At 37.4% G+C, this 22834-nt stretch overlaps 1 protein-coding gene across 1 annotated transcript in view; it reads right to left on the reverse strand.

Annotated features, from left to right (window-relative positions):
* Nucleotides 1-1480: 1480 nt before the first annotated feature.
* LOC101170581 (glypican-5) overlaps nucleotides 1481-22834 on the reverse strand; it is a 53764-nt gene continuing 32410 nt past the window's right edge. The window contains exons 10-11 of the mRNA XM_011474169.3: nucleotides 4876-4973; nucleotides 1481-3691 (exon numbers count right to left, since the gene is read on the reverse strand). Of these exons, the coding sequence (XP_011472471.1) occupies nucleotides 3596-3691; nucleotides 4876-4973 (194 nt within the window). The 3' untranslated portion in view covers nucleotides 1481-3595. The remainder of the gene's footprint in view (nucleotides 3692-4875; nucleotides 4974-22834) is intronic.

The raw sequence follows: 22834 nt of genomic DNA on the forward strand, positions 1-22834 counted from the left end.
AACCTTCCACCAGGGGCAAGGTGGGGTTCGGTGTCTTGCCCAAGGACACTTCGACACATGGGTGGGCAAGGCGGGGAATCGGACCTTCAATATTCCGAAAGGGATCGGAAGATATTTGACAAAAAAGGTCAAATATTGACAATTTACATTTTTTCTTTTAAAACATGCAATATCTATACTTTGGTGCTGATACAGGTAAAATTACAAGTGACTATCATTTAATCCCCACCCCCATCCTCTTCTCCTGGAGTTTATGCAAACTCAACATTTTTAATTTTCATGTTTGCTTTAACAAAAATATGTTTGCATGCAGGAATGACATACATGTGCCACATAAGTTGATGTATATGTGTATTATGTATTTTCGTATACGTGTCTTAAGAAAAATAAAGTTTAGCTGTATAAACAAGAAGGGTTTATACAAATATGCCCCTCGTGTCCAAAGCCACACAACCCCCTTGTAAAAATAAACATCCAACACAATAAACCTTCAGCTACTATCTTAAAAAATGTTGTAGCTCTTTAAATCTCTCACCTGACTCCATTAGATGTCCAGTTCTCTTTCAAGTTATATTTCTGTTGGTCAGAATCCTACAGTCAGAGGTTATTTGTTCAGTGTGTTTTTGAAAAATAGCAGAAAATTGGACTTTAAGGTTTCTTTGGAGAGAAAATCGGGCTGACTGTGTTAATTGTGAGCATTCCCAGCACAGATTTGATGTGAAGTTGCTAAGTGGTGACTCTCTAGTGTTAAAAAAAGGGAATATTTTTGGAAAGATTAACCATCATCAGCCCAAAAAGTGATCCTCCGTCTTCTACAGTCTGATTTAATGTATTTATCTGTTTAGAGATGCACCATTTCCTCATCTTACAACCTATTTTACAACTAATGTTTCTTGTTGTCCACAGGAAAGTTCCAGATAAAGCAATATCAGAAGAAGAGATGAAACTTTCCACCTCCTCAGTTTCGCTCAAATTTGCATTCAGTGACATCATTCAGCCATCATGTGGCAGTTTTCTTGTGCCAGCTAAGCTGTTTGTGCCAAATTCAGAGCTATGCTAACACGGTCACATAAATCTCTCACTGGGCTTCAGGCCAAAATCCCAAAGCCACAGCCCTATTAAATAAAAAGACAAAAGTGCTGAAATCTAGCGTCACAAAACACAAGAAATCAAATAGACCCTGACTGCTGAGGCAACTGCTCAAACTGTGAAGAGGAAGCGTGGTGAATGTGAAACTGCTAGACATTGAGTGGTTCTTTAGAGTGACTTCAGGGGAAACAGGAACAGATAGCATAAAACCACAAACATTTTATGTGTACTCAGGAAGTCCCCACATATGATATGTTTTAAACTGTCCTTGATGAAATGAGGTTTGATTGTAAAACAAGATACAGTATTTTGACATCACCATTTGCTATGAAATCCTGCTTACCCTCCATTTAGTCATAGCGAAAAACAACACAAATAAATAAGACAGGAATTATTTTGGAAAATGTTTATTATTTATGAAGATTTTAAAACAGAACAGAGTGACAAGACAAGATTTAGCAGTAAGTGAGCAGGTAGAACTTACAGGAGCTCAGTGGTTTACAGAGCAACCACAGCCGAGCTCGCAGGACGAATGTTGCATTGTGGTTCTTTGCATTTAACACCAGCTTTTAAACTTGAGACATTTTTCCATGTCGACATTTACCCAATGCAGCTTGTTCTTGGCACACCATCGGACCTTTTCACACAAATGCAGGACCAACAGTGGTGCAGTTATGAACTAAATTCAAAAACATACAACTTTTTTTATTTAACAGTTAAGTGATCTAGTTTTAACATTGATCTAGTTTTAACATTGTTATTCTATTATCTTAGACATCTTATTAAATATAAATCACTGTTATTTAATGAGGATGTAAAATGTATAAAAATAACTTTTGTAAGATCCTCCTGAAAATGTATTGCTGGCTGATCCTGGTTTTCGCTTTGTCTAAAAAAAACGTGAGATGCTTTAAATGAATAAGATTTTTACATCAACCTGTTTCGCTTAGTTCCTAATTATTACAATTATACAGTTTTTGCTTCAATACAAGGCCATCGCAGTTGCAGTCTAGCAAACAGATTAAAAATATTTGTAGTATTACCTCATAAAAAACTGCAGGAGAGGAAGTACAGTTTTACAATATTACTAATAGTTTTATGTTTTAAATAGCACTCCACAAGGTGACAAATAGTTAGTTGAGTCATTCACATCCTTCTCAACATGTTCCATCAATGTTCCAGGTATCTATCTGGACCTTATGCGGAGAGGGTTGAGACTTAGCACAAAGCCATACAATTCTGATGCTGTTTATTTATATTAAATAGTTGGCAGCTCCCTCAATGGTTTCCATCACTGCTGACTTAATTGAACATGTGTAAAACAAAATTCAGAGAACAGGACTAAATAAAATGAAAGGCAGTAAATTGTTAGTATTGTGGATTTTTCCTTTTTTTTTCTTTTTAGCATCTATTCAGTCTCATTTGGTTCCAAGCCAGTCTTTGAAAGAACATGACAGTTTATCTTTTGCATATGACAGTGAAATGTTATATTATTCATTGTCTGGGCAGACGGCTGTTCTTTTTTCTGTCTTGTCTTGTTTTGGTAGCCTGTTATTGTTTAGTGAGAAAAGAGGAACTGAAACACATTAAAAAAAAGCATTGTTTCTTTCCTATTTCTGAGTTCTGACCATTCAAAAAAAGAGATTTAGCTGATTTCACTTATGATTTCTAAGACTAAAATAACCATAGCACTGTTTCCTGGAAGAGTACTCAGCAAACAACTGGACCCCCTATGCCAAGTTTTTAGTTGACTGTGGAGCAATTTCAGCCTTCAGTGCTGCAAATATTACAAGGATAAACCTGTCTCACATTAACAGAATAGAGCTTTTGTGAAAAAAAAAGATAAGGAGGAATAAAAGTCCTCTTGCTTAATGAAAAATCAACCTACACATACAATCAGGCTACCTTTTATAGGAGCTTTTATGCTGCTGTCAGAAGATGTTTGAGACAAAGAAAATGTGCTTCATAACTATTGGTTGAAAAAAAACAATGACTCTAACTCAATCTGAATTTGTGCAGCCGGATCATTCTTGGACGCTTAAAAAGCTCTTGCTTTTTCTTCCTCCAGTTTCAAACTTAGACCCAACTTAGACTTGGGTCTAAGTTTGCAAATGTTGTTTCTGAACCCTATATTAATCTCTATTCACACATCAAAACAATGTTATCTATTCAAATTCTTCATATAAATATAGAATTTATATATATTTGTATTTACACTCTTCTTCAAATTGAAAAAAAAAAAAAAAACAGTCAGTAGTATCGTGCAGTCTATCTGATCAGTTAAACAGATATGAACATGTGTGGAGGTCAGTACAGGTAATACAAAAATGCAAATATTGTGCATCAGCAGCTGTAGAAATTTAGCAGCTCATTCCATCAGGTGGACCAGCCGAAGCAATCGGAGCAGACGAGGTGCTCAAACTCCAGGGCCACCACACAAAACAATGCACAACGTAGCTGCTGTTCAGGCTTTTCTGTCCCTCTCTAAAGACCCGTCTATTCATGTTCAGCGGGGTGCCCATGGGCACAGCAGAAGCAGCAGCAGAATGACAGACGTTAGAGGTCCAGAAGTCAGAAGATGGGCTGAGTCACGCACCACCACCTGACAGACAACACGTGATGAGACACACAAAACTTAGAGAGGCATGTAAAAGACCAAAAAACATTTCAGTGACATTTAAACATAAGAAAAAGTGTGTATAGAAACCAATATTTAATAGAAAAGTATAAAGGTAATATTTGTTTTGTTTTTTCATTTTATAATAGCTTATTATTCACAAGTGCAGTGTTAATATGTGTTTGACTCCTTTAATAACCAACTGTAATTATTAATAGACTCAGTTATAATAAAAACTGTAGTCTCACACTAAAATAGTAGAAAATATAACATCTTTAATTTAATTTTGCTTATAAAATGTGTAGTGTCATCTTTTTCTGTCTTCAATCAAAAGAAACTTTTTCAGAGAAACCCTTTGGTTTTGGGTGAAACAAACAGCAGTGCTGCATTATACAGTGTGATATTGTGTTTATTGAGTGAAGAAATCACTGAATAAGGCATCCTAAAACCACACTGATATAAAGTTGCATCAGGATCTAAGAGAGTGGGCTAATCGATCATGCTGAACATTTGCTTCTAAGTAACTAATGAGGGCATTGCATCGCTGAATTGAATAAAGGAACAAGGGATTGAAAGAAGAAAATACAAGTATTGGAAAACAGTCAGGAGTTTCAGGAGCGAGTGCTTTGAGGCAGAACCACAGATTGATGCCAAGCTGCACTAAAGTCCATAAAATAAGGTTCATTTAAAGTCCTTTAGATGTTTGTACTTGGACATGTTTGATCTGCCACTCATTTGCTTTTCACTGTTTATCTACTTGGTTCTGAATATGGATCGAAAGGCATTTAGATTTTCTTTGAATTTAAGTCCAAACAGAATCCGATTTAGAATCCACCCTTGTAAAAAATTACAAATTAGTTCTCTCCTAATCATTATATTTCCATGGAATCCATTAGTTAATCCAGAAGAAATGGCTTTCAGCAAATATTTGAAGTTTGCTTCATCAGGGTCAGGAATTCACAATTTCCAAAAATCACAAAAATGTGCCCTTCAAAAAAGTTTAAACACATTTTGTCCTGAAGGCAGGACAGTGGATGTAGGAAATGCTAATTGTTAATGTTTTTGAGAACACCAAAATATCCTTTTCAATTGTTCTTAAAGGAAACGTAATGCTTTAAACGGTTTATCATGTCTGAAAAAAAGCTTGTATCCGTGTCATGAAGATCTACCTGTGGAGGTGAGTGGAGATGAGGAGGGACTGGGTGAAGATGATGAGGAGCAGCAAGATCTTTTGTTTCTGGACTGTGCCCGCTGGATATTTCGTCACCTGTTTAGATACAAAAATATGATAAAGTGCATCATGTTACAAACCAAACCTGGTATGAAACTAAATCGCTAGTGTTAAATGTTCCCCTCTTAAATGAGTTTGTTTGCTTATACCAAATGTTAAAAAAATGTAATCTTAACTTTATTTGGGAAACTGACACAAATATATATTTATTTAATATTTACATCTTTATTTATCAGATATATATAACGGGATATTTTTCTTTCTCAAAGGTTAAAGAATTTGAATTTGGCCCAGAGTTTAGCATCATCTACATTTTGAGGATGAAAGGAAATGTAGATAAGGTTTTTTGTGTTTACAAAAACCATTTGAAGTTCTCACACCCACAAGTCTGACTGGCTGGTGTCTACATGCCCTCTTCTCAAAGGTTGCAGCACTAAAACTACCAAAACACAAGGTCATAAATCAGACCTACTGGGACTTAAGACATGACTGAGAGGGATTAATGCCGTTCTGGTCTATAATTTTTTTTTCTTTTAAAGACCAGGTAAATGAACCAAAACATGTTTGTGGATTTAGCTTGTTGATGGCAGAAAAAAAGTATTTCTTTCTTTAGATTTGGTTGCTGTTTGACTTAAAAGATTTATGGATTTTTCTCCACCCTCCTACAGTTTTGCACACACTCCATACTATTACCCATAAAAACCCTGAGATATGCTGGATATTGCTTTATTCAAGCCATTCTGCATAAACCATGCAATGTTAAGTGCTTGAGTAGAACAGACTCACTCAAATGACTGGATTTGATCAGGAAACAGCACAATCCAATCTTCTTTTCCCCCGCAATCTTGGTAAAACGCACACACACACAGACGCAGACACACCTGCTTGGAACGAAATATGACTCTGTGTCACAATGCACGTTGTCACATTGTCCTTTCATACAATAGACGTGTCCGTTGCAGAGGAATGTGATGAGTTTGTCAACGCAAATATCACGTTTCATATTATCAGATGCAGAGAAGCAGAAAAACACCGGAGTTTGTGTGAATGTGAAAGGTTGGTGGCAAAGACGTCTCCTGAAACTTTTTTTTTTTTTTTTTGCTTTTAACTGTGCAGACAGTTTAGATGATTTAGTTTAGGGCAGAATGTTACAATCTCTGCATCTGTCCTTTATTGTGCATTCTCTTGACAAATATCAGAATGATGAAATACGGCAACAGTCGCTCACAAGTTTTTCCTCAGTGTTTATGTGTGTGAGTGTGTGGTCTGTTTGTGTTATAGTTCGTTCCCATTGGAATTAAAAGTTTTGGTGACATCTGGTTTGAACGGTTTTGGAAAAAACTGGGTCGTGTCATCATTAATTCTCCAGAGGGGGTGGCTTCATTTATTCTCCAGATTTAGTTCGCCATGCCTTTGCCCTTGAAGTGGCTAATTAGGAGCAAAAATAATTGGTGTAGAAAGGAACTCATTTCTTATATCTATTTCAATCCAATGATTTAGGTTTGGATTCTTGTTTCTAAACTTTGAGAAGGGAGTTTGTTGATGTCGGAGCTGAAAGTCACAAAGATTATACACAACATTTTATGAAATGCAGTTGTAGAAATAGAGGGTGGAGGGGGGGGGGGGGGGGGGGTCAAAAATGTTTGACTGTTATAGTGAGTAGACAACACCAAATATGATTTGTCAATTAAAACTTTCTTTAATATTTACAGAACTGGCCTTGAAGGTGTAATAAAAACTAATAAGAATAAAAATATATTTAAAATGTTTATGGACAAAACTAGTTCTTTATCATGGTTTGCAGCATTCCTTGCTCTGGTTTCGTCTGTGCAGGACATCCCACTCACTGTCTGTTGCTATGGCATGAAAATGAAAAGGAGCCAGTTTGTTTTGGGCTAAACTGTTTTTTCAGGGATTTAGGATTTCTGCAGCTTTTGTGCCAAACAACATCCTGAACAATCAATCCTACTCAGTGCAGAGTACTATGGTTAGAGTCCCATACATCACTAGATATGACTTGTGGACATACTGCATGCCATCATTCATCCTTAACATCCAAAATAAATAATTCTGAAACACTTCTAGCAAAATTAACATTTACCATCAAATAAATCACTTTTATACACACATTTTTGCGTTGTATCCAAACTTCCAGACTCAAAATGCTAGAATGAGCAAAGAGCAGATCTTGGGGAGGGGAGGGTGGGTGTGGTTTCTATTTTTTCCCCCTTTTTTAAGATAGATATTTAGGTTAAACTGTTGCTCAAACGATAAATAGGAAATACTGCAATCAGCGATTTATAGAGTGATCAAATCGCCTTCATTTCACATTGAATTTGTAAATATTTTCTTTCACAATTTTTAACACAAAATATTTGTTAAAACTGTTTATTTTACTACTGAGTGTAGCAAATTTATGATCATCTTAAGTACGAAACTTTTCCAAAGCTTCCACTTTCGGGGGTTTCTTTGTCAATAACAAAATGGCAGAATCCTGCACTTACTGAATGTGAAAGGCCACATTACTGAGATGAGCGATGAACACTGGATCAGTCCGTGAGGTACTTTGACCTTTACTGCAGGGAGTTATGTGAGCTGTGACAGATGTGTGTGTGTGTGTGTGTGTGTGTTTGTGCGTGTGGGGCAATAAAAATTCAAGAGTGGCATTTAGAAAGATCCTGTCAGTGAATTGAAGGCTACAGCATCCAGGTCAGAGCTATCACAGGCAACACACAGCTTTCCGCTTTGTTCATGCCATGCAGCATATGAAGAGCGAACAGCTCCATCCATGCACGCCGTGCATCCCCACAGGAGCTGAGCTGACACTTTGAAAGGACCAACACAAATAGGCAGCATGTACTGGGGGAGAAGGGGGCTGTTAGAAACACCAGGACAGTGATCCGTTATTGCCTCTTCTTCAGGCAGATGGAAATGTCTGTTTTCCTGCTGATCTGAAATCTAAGTAATCACAAACAAACGGGGCCAGATTGGATGGTTTGACAATAGGGTACCAGATAAATTGGTCTTTAAATCAGAGCTGTGGAGATAAAGGACAGAATCAGCCTTTTGATTACTCAGACCTCCTACAGACACCCATCCTGTGTTTCTATAACATCTTTGTTTTATTTGCTTTGAGCTGAAACTAATCTTACTCTTCTCATCTTAAATCTTGAAAAGCTAATCCTAAAAAGGTCATATAATTCCTGATTTAGGTATCTTGTCTACGGCTCAGTAGGATTGTCAGGACTGCAAGCAAGATCGTTGGTGCACCTCTCCCGATCCTGGAGGAGTTATACGAGCAGCGCTGCCTACGCAGAGCAACCTCCATCATCAGGGACCCCCAGCACCCCTCTCATGGACTGTTCTCCCTCATGCCATCTGGGAGGAGGTTCAGGAGTATCAGCTGCAGATCCAGCAGGATGCTAAAAAGCTTCTCCACACAGGCTGTGAGGCTACTGAACGGACTGTTATTTTATTGCTTTTTTTTTTATTATTGCTGCTTCTTTGCACTGTCATGCTATTGAGAAACAACATCTTGTCTTCTCTGCAAATACTATGTGTGGAATTACAATAAACAGAATCTTGAATCTTCTCTACTTATCACCATCTTTTATTTGCATTGTAGTGGTCCCTCACTATATCGTGGTTCACCTTTCGAGTCTCCCTGTTTTGCAGATAGAGAGACATGTTTGTAAAAGCACATTTGACCCATTACAGGATATTAACACCACATTTTTTCACTAAAGAATTGTATGGCTGTTGAGCTATTTTTTCCCTCAGTGAGATACAGCAGCAATAACCAGCAAACAAGATAAAAAACAATGATGATTATTTTTATGAAAGATCATGAAAACAGTTGTATTTCTTGAAATATGGCTGTTGGTCAGGTGTTTAATCAAAACAAAAAAATTTGTGCTTAAACTGTTTTATTTTCACAAAGCTTTTAACTAGTTTATTCTCTGAGAAAATAAACTGTGTCCACTGCTGCTTAATACAATATCCCCTAAGAACAAGACCCTGCTGTTCTTCACAGCCAATATTGAGCTTCTGGATCAATCTAAGAAGTTGTGATGTTATCCAAAGCAGCAGAGCAGATTTACATTCATCAGATTTACAATTTTTAAGTAGCCCATGCAAAGAAAACTGACATCTGCATCCTGACCCATGTGACATCCGTGGGTCAACATATTGATTTTCAGACCACGTTTATCAAAAATGTTTAACATCGTAGCAAGATTTTTTTTTGTTTGAAAAATTCTAGTTACAATAAGCCACTCTTAACTAATCGCTGCATCATTCACATCCTGTGACAAACATCCCAAATGAGCTTTACTTTATGCACTGAATACAGAATTGTTCAAGAATCAAATGAAACATTTTCTAAACTAATCGCAAAACAGATATGATTTCCCAGATTAATGGTTTTGTAAAGAGAATTTATGTTGCAGTTTGCAGAGAACCGTGAAGGACAGCATGAAGCTGTTCACTAGACAGATGCTGAAATCAATTTTACTGCTGACAAGAGCAACAGAGCTGGAAGGAAGCAGCGTCTGGCAAAAATGCAAGTCCAGTCAATCTGTGTCTGTGTGACAGATTAGATATGAAAGTCAAATCTGATGTGGCACCACTGAGCATAATACTTGTTTATGAGGTTAAAAAAAAATCTACATTTTAGGCTTGTTTCCGTTGAAACATTGTTAACTTTGACTTAAGACAGACAAAAATTTTTTCCATCAAAACCGTTGAAAAAGAGGCTCTATCAGTCCTAACATGTAAAAAAGAAGAAGTCTCACAAGAACAAACAAATTTGTGAGCATTTATTCATTTTTATTAAGTTGTTCTAGTCCCCTTTTCAAGAAACAAAATAATGAAAAACTCCTTTGTTTGCACTTCTTTAATCCTTTACTTGGCCTTAGTTCAGCAGTCGTCCTTAATTTGAAAAAAAAAAAAACACCCATCCAAGAAAAGTCGATACCAAAACATCAGCCTAACTGTGTTTAATTATCTCTCCGGCATTCCTGCAGTCACATGTGTGAAATAAAACCCGGCTGACAGCACAGCTTCTGCTTAATAACTGCATGTGCTTCTGTGCTGCATATGCTATGTGTATAATCACAACGAGCGTCATGGAAAAATGTGTGATATGCTTTGATCCTCCTATCTGGTGTGAAAGCACGTGATTGTAGGAGAGAAGCTTCTGCTCCGTCATGCTGAAGAACTGCAGGTAGATTAAGACGACACGTTTGTGGGGATGAGAGGCAATCTGAGGGGCAACAGTTGGAAAAATGTACACGCGGATGTGTGTGTGACGTGTACAGTGTGGCGACTGAACTATCGGTTGAAGCTACATTTGTGCTCCATCTTGTTCCTCCTCAGTTTGTAGCTATAACACCATCATTTTCTCTCTGTCTCTCCCTCACACACACGCACCCCTAAACGGATGATGAGAGGTGACCTTGAACAGTGTCTGGTTTGCTGGCATTCACGTGTGTGTAGGCGTGAAAATGTATCTCGCGCATTTCCAGCTGAATCAGTAATGAGCATTTCATTACTCTGGCCTCAGATCCCCAGGGAGGAAACACACACACACTGGCAGCACACACACAACAGAAGGAGTGCGGTGAAAGGTTGCTGCAGATTACAGCCTCATCAAGTACCAGGCAGCCTCTGATTTTTTAATGATGGGAAAACAACAGAAAATAAAGCAAAGGTTTACTGATAAATCTAAGAGGTGCTATAGTTTCATCTCTCACACAATGGGCCTGAGTGTATAGGTAAAAATGTGTGCAAAAATATGTGCATGCACAAAATAATTAGTTGCATTTGATTTATTAAAGACCCACTCTAATAAAAAATGCATTTTTAACATGTTCTTGTGGCATTTTTCTAATGATGGAGGACATATATTGGGAAAATTAGGCCCAAAATTGCATTTCTGAGTATGTCTTTATTTAAATCAGTGTGAATGAGGAGCAGGCGGAAAAAATGCAGGGCAGGCCACAATCTCCTTGCTCAGGGGAGGGGAAGGGAGGGGATGCTCCCCACCAACAGTTCCGTCCATAACTAAGAGGCAAATTTCTAATGAACTATTGCCTACAAAACAACATGGGTTTCTTGATTTTGACTAAAAATTGCATAATCATAGTTAAAAGACCACTGAGAATGCTGTTAAAATAGATCCAAAGATGATTGTAGTAGATCTTTAGGGATTAGTTTTTTATTTTTCATTTTACTTTTTCATTTTATTCATTTCAAACATGTTATTAAAACAACAATAGATCAATCAATACCTTCACTGATGACAATAATCATTCATTTGGTCATGCAATCCTTTTGAGTAAAGAGAAGAAAATTAGAGTCTTTACTTAACAGAACTTAAAAAAAAACATGCTTGAAAAGGAGAAAGGCAAAAGACATAGCTTCTTAAAGCCTACTTCTTAATACCCATTCAGTTTTGATACAAAAAAGCCAAAAATAAAAAAAGTATCTTGATGGTGATTTTTTATTAATTGCTATCAAGGATTTTAGATGCATGTTTAATTTTCTGATGAGGGTTTCTGACAGAATGGGCATCAAATAATGCAGTCATGTTGACTGTATTTGCCCTCAAATACAGTTTCAACAATCCCTAATGAGATATTCACTCTGTAAACAGAATTAATCTGATTCCTACAGAAATTCCTGCTTGCTTTTTGCTGTTTGTCATACAGCTTATTAATGATTGCAAACTAAGGATTGATCGGATTTTCTGCTTTGCATTGCTTCTTGTTAAATTCTTTCAAATTAAATATTAGGTACCAAATAGCAAGTTCTCAGTAAGATCAAGCTCAAGGGATTGTGTACGGTTTCATTTAACTGCTAAAAGTTACAATGCTTTGCTTTTCCAAGGGCAAACCCACCAGATTATTGCCTCTAAAACCTTTGGAGAAACACTGAAGCGCTGATGACTGAAGCCTGACTGCAGCAAGGGACCGAATGTGATTGGAGGTGGATGAAAGGACTAACAGAGCCGAGTGACTCTTTGAAGGCTCCACATCAACAGCAGCATGCGATGCTGTTGTGGGAGGCGAAGCAAGACAAAGCAAGGGCAGCCCACTACTCTGAAAAGCACAAGTGTCTGGATAACAGCATCCAGCAGGGACGAGGGCTAATAAACAGATGATGTCTAATCAGGTTTTTATGAAGAAGCTCGTGAAGGCATGGAGCCAAACTGCGAGTCAGAAAGGAAGACTGGCAGGCACAAACGAGGGAAACAGACAGGCGGAGAGACATGCTGACACGCTGCAGTGGTCCTTGATCTGCAGCTTCTTAGACAGAGTTAACTTCTTTTATAGCTCATAGTGTGCTAAACAAAGCAGACATTCTTCCCTGAATGAGAGAGAAAGGATGAAAGCACAGGCAATGTATACTTCTTTAATGAACTGCTTCCCTGAGGAACTATCATTTAACTCTGCTGCTCATTAAACACAGTCATGGGCTCAACACACACACACACACGTGCGTGCACACATACACATGAATATGAGCTGACAGTTATGATCGATTTCAACTCTTCAGCACCAACCGTTACCCCTGATTTCCTCCTGTTGGCTTTTGAATTACAGTTTGTTTAATGAACAGCAGCATGTGGGACCAAATCTAAAGAGAAACAACGTCTCCTAAATCTTTTGGACCATAAGGAGCAATATCAATGAACAGAACAAACAATCAACTTTCAGAAATAAGACACACCGGATTATAAAGCAAAGCAAAACAGTCAAATAATGAAGTGTACTACAGAGTGTAGTACATGTAATGTAGTAATGTAGTGTACCACTACACACAATGCCTACAGGGGTCAAGAGGCAGGAGATTGGTCAGGGGAGTTGATGGGTAGATATTTTTTTTTTTTTAGCAAAATGCTGATATCTATGTGTGCCTTATATCTATGTAATAATAATCTTGCAGAGAGTGCAGCATGACAGATGAGTCAAACTTAACTCTCAGCATTGCTGTTGTAACACATTAAGTACAGAGCAACACATCATAATATTGTGTAGAAGTACAGTACGTTTTACTCTGCAAGGTTCCTGACTACAGCAGCTGTAACACTGCAACAATCCATCAAACTGTGCAGTTCACTAAAATTACAACAAAATGTTTGAACAGATTTTTGAGTGCAGTATTCAAAAGAAAATCAGTGAACTCTGTCTTGAGAAAATTTAAGGAATTTAAGGTCTGAAACATATGGTAACAAACAATAGCAATTAAAAATGAAAAGGCCAAGTTTCAGTGATGCCCAATGATGCCCAAAATGCTATATATTCATATGTATGTGCTCATTTATATAATCATAAACCTGTACTATAACACTACATATGCACAATTATAATCTCTAGAAAAGTTTGACATATGTTCCTTTAATTTCAGTAAGAAGTTTCTTCTCGATTAGAAATGACAGTCAGTCTCACTAACATTTCTCAGAAGGTAAATAGACGATGTACAAGAAGCGTGGTTGTAAAATGAAGAGAAAAAATTAAAGCTTTTACTTACATCTGATTAGAAAGTGGCATGTCTTAACTTAGCTAGGGGTATGACTAAATCACAGCTAAACTGTATATTTCTAGGATATTCTGGCTTAAATATCATAATACTTTATCTTCTTTTTTGTTTGTTTTTTTATTTTGTCTTTTGTAAAATATTCTTTATTTTCATTTTGCATGAATTAAACCGTTTTAAAAGACTCAGGGTTGGTCCTCCATTTGTTTGCCCAATGCTTTAATTTAATCAAAACTAATATTATAAGTATGTACATTCTTACCCTAAATATTAATTATTTCAGAAATGCTTGTTAGTATTTGCTAAATAAGACAGCATTGTGTTTCGGGTATGATTTTATCTGGGATAAAATTGTAATATTGGAGTGTATGTAAATGTCATCACTGAACATGAACGTTGGTGTACCGACTTAATTGAAAATACCACAGCATGTGAACATCTGTTTACCTGATACCTATCTTCTGACTATCAGCTGAAGGAGTTCACAAATTGCTTTTTTGTGTGTGCTTTTTAACTATCAAAGTTTAAATTAACTCTCTCAGAACTTCCTTTTGCTTTAAAAAATGATAGAAAAATCCTTTGTCTTCAAAAAATATCAGATTATAAATAATGACTGATGTGTTAGTGGGTGATGGAAATAATATATCTGTTGCAACAATTCAGAATATTCTCTGGTTTAGAAATCACTTGCAAACAGGAATGTGGAAGTCAACTCTTCTCAAGTAAACAGGAAAGACTGTTATTGTGTTATTTGTAAATGAAAATGGTTAAGAATATTCTTGGATTAGTTTTGAAGGGAGAATTTAGGTCTTTGGCAGGTTTGTTTGTTTGTGGACTTTACTTTGTTATGTGACCTTCCTTTTAGTTTTTAATGCTCATACATAACACCCTTTTTTCAGTTATATGTTATTTGATTTATGTTATATAACTTAGCTTCAGTTTGTCTCACCACCCCTGCGTTTCAGGTTATAATGATTCTGTCTTGTGATCATGTTTGTCAATTTATATTTTCCTTTTGGCTCAAGCTCTTCTACAACCACAGATCACCACCCACTTATCTTCCCCATTGTATCCCAGGTCCATTCATTTCTGAAACTCTCACAGAGAAGACAGTATTAGATTGCTAAAGACCACACGAGTTTGGTTAGCTGTAATTCCAGCAAATACAAATAAAACTGGGTTATGTGGTGCAATTAAGCAAGATGAAGTAAACGCTTGACTTTGGAGTTCTGTGGTTAAAGCTTCGGCATTCACAAACACAAACTTTGGAGCACCTGCTTACATTAAAATACTTTTCATTTAACAGCATGGATCAGTTTGATCCAAAGTATTGCTCTGGGATCTTTTATAGTCACCAGGGAAGATTAGAAGCCTAACTGGACTTTTTATTGTTCTTCCAACCCCATTGGTAAAGACAGGAGTGGACTTTAAACATCTAGCTTAAAATGTCCTTAGGCAGGGAGGCAGCACATTGAAAGATGGGGAAAACAATGACATTTCCTTTTAAAATGAAACGACTACCAAAGGGTTTGTGAATCTGGTCCAAGAGAAGAAACCACTCAGATGATGGAGCGATGAAGATGCAAGGAAGTAGGACAGAGAGTTTTATTTTCCTCTTTATTACAGACTTCTCACAAAAAAGTAAAAAAAAAAAAAGAAGAAGAAGAAAAGAAAAAAAAGTTTTTTAGGAAATTGAAATTTATCAACTCATTATAACATTAAAAAAACTAGATCCTAATGATTGTACTGCAGACATTTTGTTTCTTGCTTGATTAGGTTCATATCTATTATGCCTTCTTTATTTTTCCATCCCTCCATCCCTTCCTCTGCCTCTTCTCTATTCTTTGCCCTCAAATAAGGACCCAGGGGAGAGCAGACCACCTGGTAACCATGGTTACAGTCATTGTGCCCCCTCTGCATATAAATCCACACATTCTCGCACACACAAATAGCTCTTAGACTTGCTAACAACCCATAGAGTTCCTGAATATCTTATCACGTCTGCAGGAAGAGATAAAAGAAAGCTTTCTGGACTGGAATTAATGTTTAAAGTGACTCATGCAGGTTCTAGTATCTAGATATACATACTTTCATTTTTTATAGACGGGAGAAATAAAGAGAAGTGCAGAAGCTGTGATTACATTTACATTATTGACATGACAGGACTTGGACGTGTTGAGCGAAGCGGAGAAACAAGATGAAAGCTGGAGAGTGGATCGCCTCAATTAGGAAGAGGAAATCAATCCCTTCTCTGTTGCATTATTTCAACAATAAGAGGGTGAAAAGCAAAGATAAATTATTAGTAGTATTTCCCTACGAAACAAAACAACAGAGACAGAACCCATCCATGAGTTTATTGTTGACATTGTTGAGTCATGTTAAAGTCCTCCGATCATTTTTTGAGCCATTGTAAAAGTGGTCCCAGTGTTCTTTTAATTATGATTAGGCTGTTTTTAGCCAAAAAAAAAAAACAAACCTGTGTCATTTACTAGGCAGTCATTTCTGCAGAGCAGCGGGAGTTCATCAGAAATTCGCCTCTGAGTTGTGGGCGGGACTGTTGGTGTGGAGTAAGCCTACATGCATTTTTTCATCATTTTTTCATTCATTTTTTCATGCATCTTTCATCATCAAATTTCACAGCCAAAGCTTAAATTTTATTATTTAGATTATATGTCCTCCATCATGAAAAAAAAATGCTACAAGAACATGTTTAAAACACCAAAAACACTATTTTCAACTTAGTGGGTCTTTAACTTTTGAAGTGTGTTAAAAAGCTGATCTGTTTGACAAAAAAAAGAAAACTGCATAGTAATTAGAGAACATGATTGCATGCAAACTGTAATGATTTAGAGGAAGATGTACAAAACTTTTTTTACTACAACTATGATTTAGATGACTTATTAACTATCACATCAGTGTAAATGTAAAAACCATGACTTGATTTATATTTTAGTTAAAGTACTAAGATCGGACCTTATAGATTACTTAAAGTGTTCTTAAACTTCTTAATATGTTGAATGTGGTAAATATAAGATGAGGGTTAATTCATGGAGGTAAAATATTCCAACAGTCATTTGGTGAAACAAGTGTAGATGCGGAATATGTTAAACACCCCATCAAAGCAAATCTTTTTAATGATAACACTATAAAGTTTATACATGCAAATATGCAACCAATTTGGCTGAGTATGCTGCATGGCTGAAGTCACTTTGTCCAGTTCCATAATCACTGGATGGTTTAACTGAAAAACGTGTTAGAACTTCAAAGACGAAAAAAAAAAAAAACAAGACCTTCAAGTGTGGGGATAGGGCAAAGCCCTAGTGCCAGACAATCTGAGTAGGGATTTCACAAGAACAAAATTAAGAAACAGTCAACAGTTAAAGAGCTAAACATCTTCACCCATTTTCAGAAAAATGAAAGAAGCAGAACCACACAGCTTTAGCCCCCCCCCCCCCCCCCCCCCCCGAGGAGGTATGCAAGATCCTGTACCCGATTTGGAGGATTCTCAAAATCTTTACTAACTAGGTTATATCCTGTCTTCACTTGGATTTTTAGCACATCCCTGTCCCAGAGCTATGATCCATAATCCCTGACATAATCTGTTATTGTCTCATTGCTGAACCTATTTTAAAAATGGCTCCCACATGTCAGCATCCAGATTATTCAACAATAACTCACCACAGATCTGTGTGCTTAGTTCTTACTTTTGTATGCTTTAACTGTATGACTACAACCCAACCCACTGCAGTAACACCATCATTACGTTTGCAGACAAGATCGTCTCAGGGGATCAGTCTACCAAGAGGAATGAGGTGGAGCATTTCACTGGGTGGTGCAGGGATAATAATCTGGTCCTTAACACCACCATGACAAAAGAAATGATTGTGGGTTCAGTCAACGTGCATCAATGTCTGGAGAGGGCAGCCTCATGTTGATTTCTGGCCGTCGAGATAGAGGACCCACTGTGACATTCTATAAAACTCAGCAGAGGCTTTCCGCTCTTCCCAAAACCGCATCTGTCCCACACAGGGACAGCACTTTTTCACTAGTGAAGTTCCCCATTGTGGGATCAATAAAGTTATCTAATAGTTAATCTAATGGTTATAACTGCGTGTGTCCTCCAAATACTGTGCTGTAGAGTGTGATGATCTATTGCATGTATGTGTGGTTTACCTGCAGCACAGCAGCAGAAAAAAAAGCCATTCTGTGGGTCAGGTGTCCCCTAGCTAGACAGTCCATCCAGAAACAATCACATCAAACTTTATTTAATTAGAAAACAAGCCCTTTTAGCAGCTCAAACCACTTTATAGTTAAGAAAAAAAAAACAGGCAAACCAAAAAACAAATAGTACCCACCAAAATTTCAATTATTACCAACCAACTCCTTTGCTCTGCCCCCTCCCCTTAGTTGACACGTACACGCCATGACCACACACATAATGAAAACGGACATGAAAACCTGACTGTAGTTTAAAATAAACTAATGGCTTTTATTTTTTGTTTGTTTGTTGTTGTTTTTTTTACTTGTCCTGTCCAACAGCTGGGCAGGCAGATGACAGCTGACGGCCTCTTGTGTTGGACATATTTTACTTTAACAAGAGGGGTTATTAATCTTCAGACAAACCAAAGGTATGTCTGAATAATTGTAATTGAGGCCAAACTTGATTAATTTCAATCATGTTTGAAAATCTTTAGTGTTGGACCGGACAGAAAAGGAAAGAAGGGAAGAAGAGAGAGGGATGTTAGAGAGGGGGGGGGGGTAAGAGGGTGATAATAGGAGGGGGGGGTTAGGCCATGAAGCAGCATAAAGCAACAGGTTTTCTGGTTGTTTATCATTACGGTAAGGTTCAAATGTAGTACAAAGAGGGCGGGGCCTGTCCAAACACACACACTCAAATGTTATCAACACACCTGCTGGTTGAAAGAAAAAAAAAACGTCCACATGTCAACATGCACACAAAACAGATAGTGTTCACACATGCATACTTATGCCTTTAAACCAACTAGTGTGAAATATTTCAGTCATTCAATCATGTAAACTGTTAGTGCAAAGGTGAGCTAACACCTGTGCTCAGGTGAGTGTTTATGTTTTTCTAAAATGGACGGTGGAATGTGAAAAGAAGGAAGGAGAGTGCCCAGCCATCCCCACACCAAGACCCCCGCCGCACCAGCAGCGGCAGCCGGAACCCCCAACGCCACACGGCAGCAGGCAGGGAACAACCGCCCCCCGGGCGACCCAGCCCGCCACCCAGGCCAGGGCCAGCAGGACCGCCGCGAGGCCCCCAGAGCCAGAGAGCAGGGAGGCACGGAGGGAAAGGGAGCGCCGCCCCAGCCCAACCAGAAGGGCAGCCCCCCGCCGCGCCGGGAGAGCCCAACGCAGGGCCCCAGATTCAGGATTCAGGTCAACCAAAAGCAGAACAGATTCAAGAGCAGTTTTTACGCACCAATAACTCTAGGGAAGGATGCTGTACTATGTGCTGTGCAATAACCTGGTGGTCAACATATCCTGAGCAGCTTATGTGTTTGTTTTTAATTATTTATAAGAATTTCTTTTTACCTATCTATTAAGTGGACCATATAGAAAACTGCATAAATCTGTTATATGATTTGTGCCAAAAAAATGGATCAAAAATGCTGCTTCATTGATGCAACAGTAGATTTGCATCAATTATTCCTTTTTCTTCTGCATGAAGTTCTCAGCCTCTCTTTATTCATAAAGAAATAAAGAAATAAAATAGCATGACCAAAATGTTTTCCCTCAGCACTTTGTGGACCTTGTTACTTCTCTCAACATCGGAAGGAAGAAAAGGACAAAATTAGAAATCTAAACTGTGCTAAACATAAAAAAATTAATTACACAACAGCAGGGACATAAAGTCTACATGCACAGAAAAATACTTCACCTCATCGGCTTCCTCTACGAACCACATGCTCTTTCAGCCTCAGTGAGTATAGTGTTCATTAATATTCAAAGAGATGCCAACAAGCATGGAGAAGTGCAGAAAATTCCCACTTTGCCTTCTTCATAGTTATTCTTCCCCCCAGATTCTGGAAGAGCCTAAAATATTATGATCCTATCACAGTAATGCTCACCAACAATCGTCAGCGTAAATAGTCGAAAATGGATGTTCATTCCTCAGCTGGAGTAATGAACATCCAGAGTCATGATCATCACATCAAGGTCAGTGTCAAGGGTGCAAAAAATTGTCTTCAAACGCCTTATTAGGGAAGAAAATAGTAAAGAAATGAGATTTGTTTTTGTTCTGATAGTGCAGCAGATGAACAATCAAATAACAACGAAATTCAAATAAATCTGATGATCCAGACCCTTTCTATCCAAAGTACTAAGATTTAAAGCAGTCATAAGAAAAAAATCGAATTTCTCCTTTTTAAAGTCTAACTTTCATTACTCATAAAAGAAAACAAACTTGTACAGTATTGTGGGAAACTACAATTTAATTTTGTGAAATAAAACTACTGCATGTATTGACAGCACGAGTAGTAAAGGTGACATGTTCCATTTTTTTCTATTCCTCACCTGCTTGAACATGCAGTATTCTGTGAGCTCCTGACCCACAGACAGCACTGTATCATGAAGAAGCAGTGAGGCACGTAGGAGCTTTTCTCCATTACTGGGACACTCGTTCATGACACCAACAAGGACAGGACACTGTAGCAATGATGAATCCAAAACCTATAACCTATTGCTGTGCCGTTTGGGGCCTTTGGGAGCTGATGACATCACCTTGGTGAGAATAAACAAAGAGGATGCAGCCTCCAGAAATGACTAATGAGGCGATGCAGAAAAAAAATCCTAAAAATTAAGACAAACTGAACCCTGACATTAAAGGCTGTGGTTTAGCTCTGATAAAGCACTTTTTATATTAATGAACCACAGTTGTGATGTTGACTCAAATGTTTTTGCCGTGGGGTCAGCACTGATATCACCACAAATAATTCCCCTACAAAAATAAATAAATAAAAAACATTTACAGCCCAGTAGAAAGGTGGTAATACTTTTTTTTTCCTTTACAAAATGTTTAAGACAAAAAGTACAGATATCATATACATGTTACATGTTAGTGGCTAGTGTGCTCTTCTGAAAGAGGTACACTAACCAAAAATATAAACGCAACACTTTTGTTATTGCTCCCATTTTTTATGGTATGAACTCAAAGATGTGAAACATTTTCCACATACACAAAATAACCAGTTCTCTGAAATATTGTTCACAAATCTGTCTAAATCTGTGATAGTGAGCACTTCTCCTTTGCCTTGACAATCCATCCCACCGCGCAGGTGTGCCATATCAAGACACTGATTAGACAGCATGATTATTGCACAGGTGTGCCTTAGACTGGCCACAAGAAAAGGGAGCAATAACAAAAGTGTTGCGTTTATATTTTTGGTCAGTGTACATCCATGCCAAATTTGGTGCTTGCACCACAAATTATTTTAATAACCAGCTCCAGTGTGAGCAGACCTCTGATGGAAGAAGATGCTATTCTACAGAATACGAACAAATAAATTTGTTGTAAAAGAATTGCTTCAACAGCAGCTCGGAAAATTGCCTAAGTTGGAATAAAGCCATTTTTTTAACATGCATCTGACAACTGTTTTTAATTCTGCAGTTTTCCATTTTCCAAGAGCCTCTTGACACAACAATTATAAATTTAAGACTAAAAAGATTACAACTATCAACAATTTTATGATAAAATAAATTAAAGACATGCATGAAGAGGACTGCACTCTGCAGATGCAGACATACGCACGTGTTATAAAGATTATATTTACCATTAACGCTGTTCTTCTTTGGGTGTTGACCTAATCATAGCTTCCCTTCAATTACAGTTATCAAACTATGGTTTTGCCAAGATGGATAGCTGAGCCAGAACACAAAAGAACAGAATTAAACATGCTGGCAGTTGTATTATTGTTCCTCAATGATACAACTGCCTCCTTTCATGGAGCCTGTTATTTGCATCTGTTTGCTTCTTTTTTCCCCTGCTTTGCCGTTTGTGTTGCAATGTCACAGAGCAGTGTGACACTTTTTCCCACCTCAGTCATGCCTCTTTGTGGGCTTCAGGGAGAATCAGAAATACTGTTAAGAAGTGGTAAAAAGTAAAAAAAAAAAATCATTTGTAAAGTTATTTGTTTCCCAAAGCTGAGTGCAGTGTTTTTACACAAAGGTTGTGCTTTTTTCATAAGAAGTTGTTGGAATACAAAGTGTTTGTCTAATTTTTTTTTTTTGGTAGCTGTGTCCTTCACACAGTATTTGTGTATGTGTCATATTGAAGTATGAAATAACAGGACTATAATGTCCTCTCACTTTTTAGTGCAGTGCTGAACTGTTCCCCAAAGTGGCTGATTAGGAGGAAAAAAGTAAAGTGAAAGGCTTTCTGAATTAACTCATGGGTCCACCAACCAGAAAATCCAAAAACATAAAATAACTTATAATGAACAGACTCCGTAAATAAAAAAGTAAACATGATGACATGAAAACAGTTGATCAAAAAAAATATACCGTATTTTCCGGACCATAAGTCGCACCGGAGTATAAGTCGCACCAGCCCAAAAATGCATTATAAAGTAGAAAAAAACACAGATAAGTCGCACTGGACTATAAGTCGCATTTTAACTTTCACAACCTTATATGACACAATCATAGCAGACTGTTTATCTAATAATTTCACCATAATTCTTTCTCATACTTATTTATTTATTCCTTTCATGAAGCATCATTGGCCAATTAATACTCTGTATTCATCCTGTATTTGTAGAAACAGTTTTCACTTTTATTGCATTTCTGAATCATTGGAAAATAGAATATTATGTTGTTAGCCTTCAAGATCTTACTGTAAAAAAAAGTTTGCTGATTCTCTGAGTCACTTAACATACTCTTAACACTTAACATACCTCATACATCAAATTGACCCAGGAACATCATCTCTGTTCCTCACAAATGAACATAACAGGAGGGTTAACAATGTATTTATTTCAATTTATTTCTAATATAAGTCGCTGCGGAGTATAAGTCGCACCCCTTGCCAAACTATAATAAAAAGGGCGACTTATAGTCCGGAAAATACGGTACATGTCTCTCTTCCACCTGGCCTCTAGTTGCAATTTAAGAAACTGCAACAAATAATTCTGCCAGGTTTGCCTCAAACCCTAACATAGCTATAAAAGGCAAATAAAACACACACAAAAAAGAACATTTTCACAACAGGCTGTACATAGGTTTATATTTGTTATGAAAGTTAACTTTTTCATATGGTCACATGATCGTCACGTGAAAATTGCTCTCTAAAAAAGCAAAAACCTTCAGTGGTCATTTCTAAAACATTTGCACTTCCTTGG

The sequence above is a fragment of the Oryzias latipes genome, chromosome 4, assembly GCF_002234675.1.
Source record: "Oryzias latipes chromosome 4, ASM223467v1".
Taxonomy (NCBI): domain Eukaryota; kingdom Metazoa; phylum Chordata; class Actinopteri; order Beloniformes; family Adrianichthyidae; genus Oryzias; species Oryzias latipes.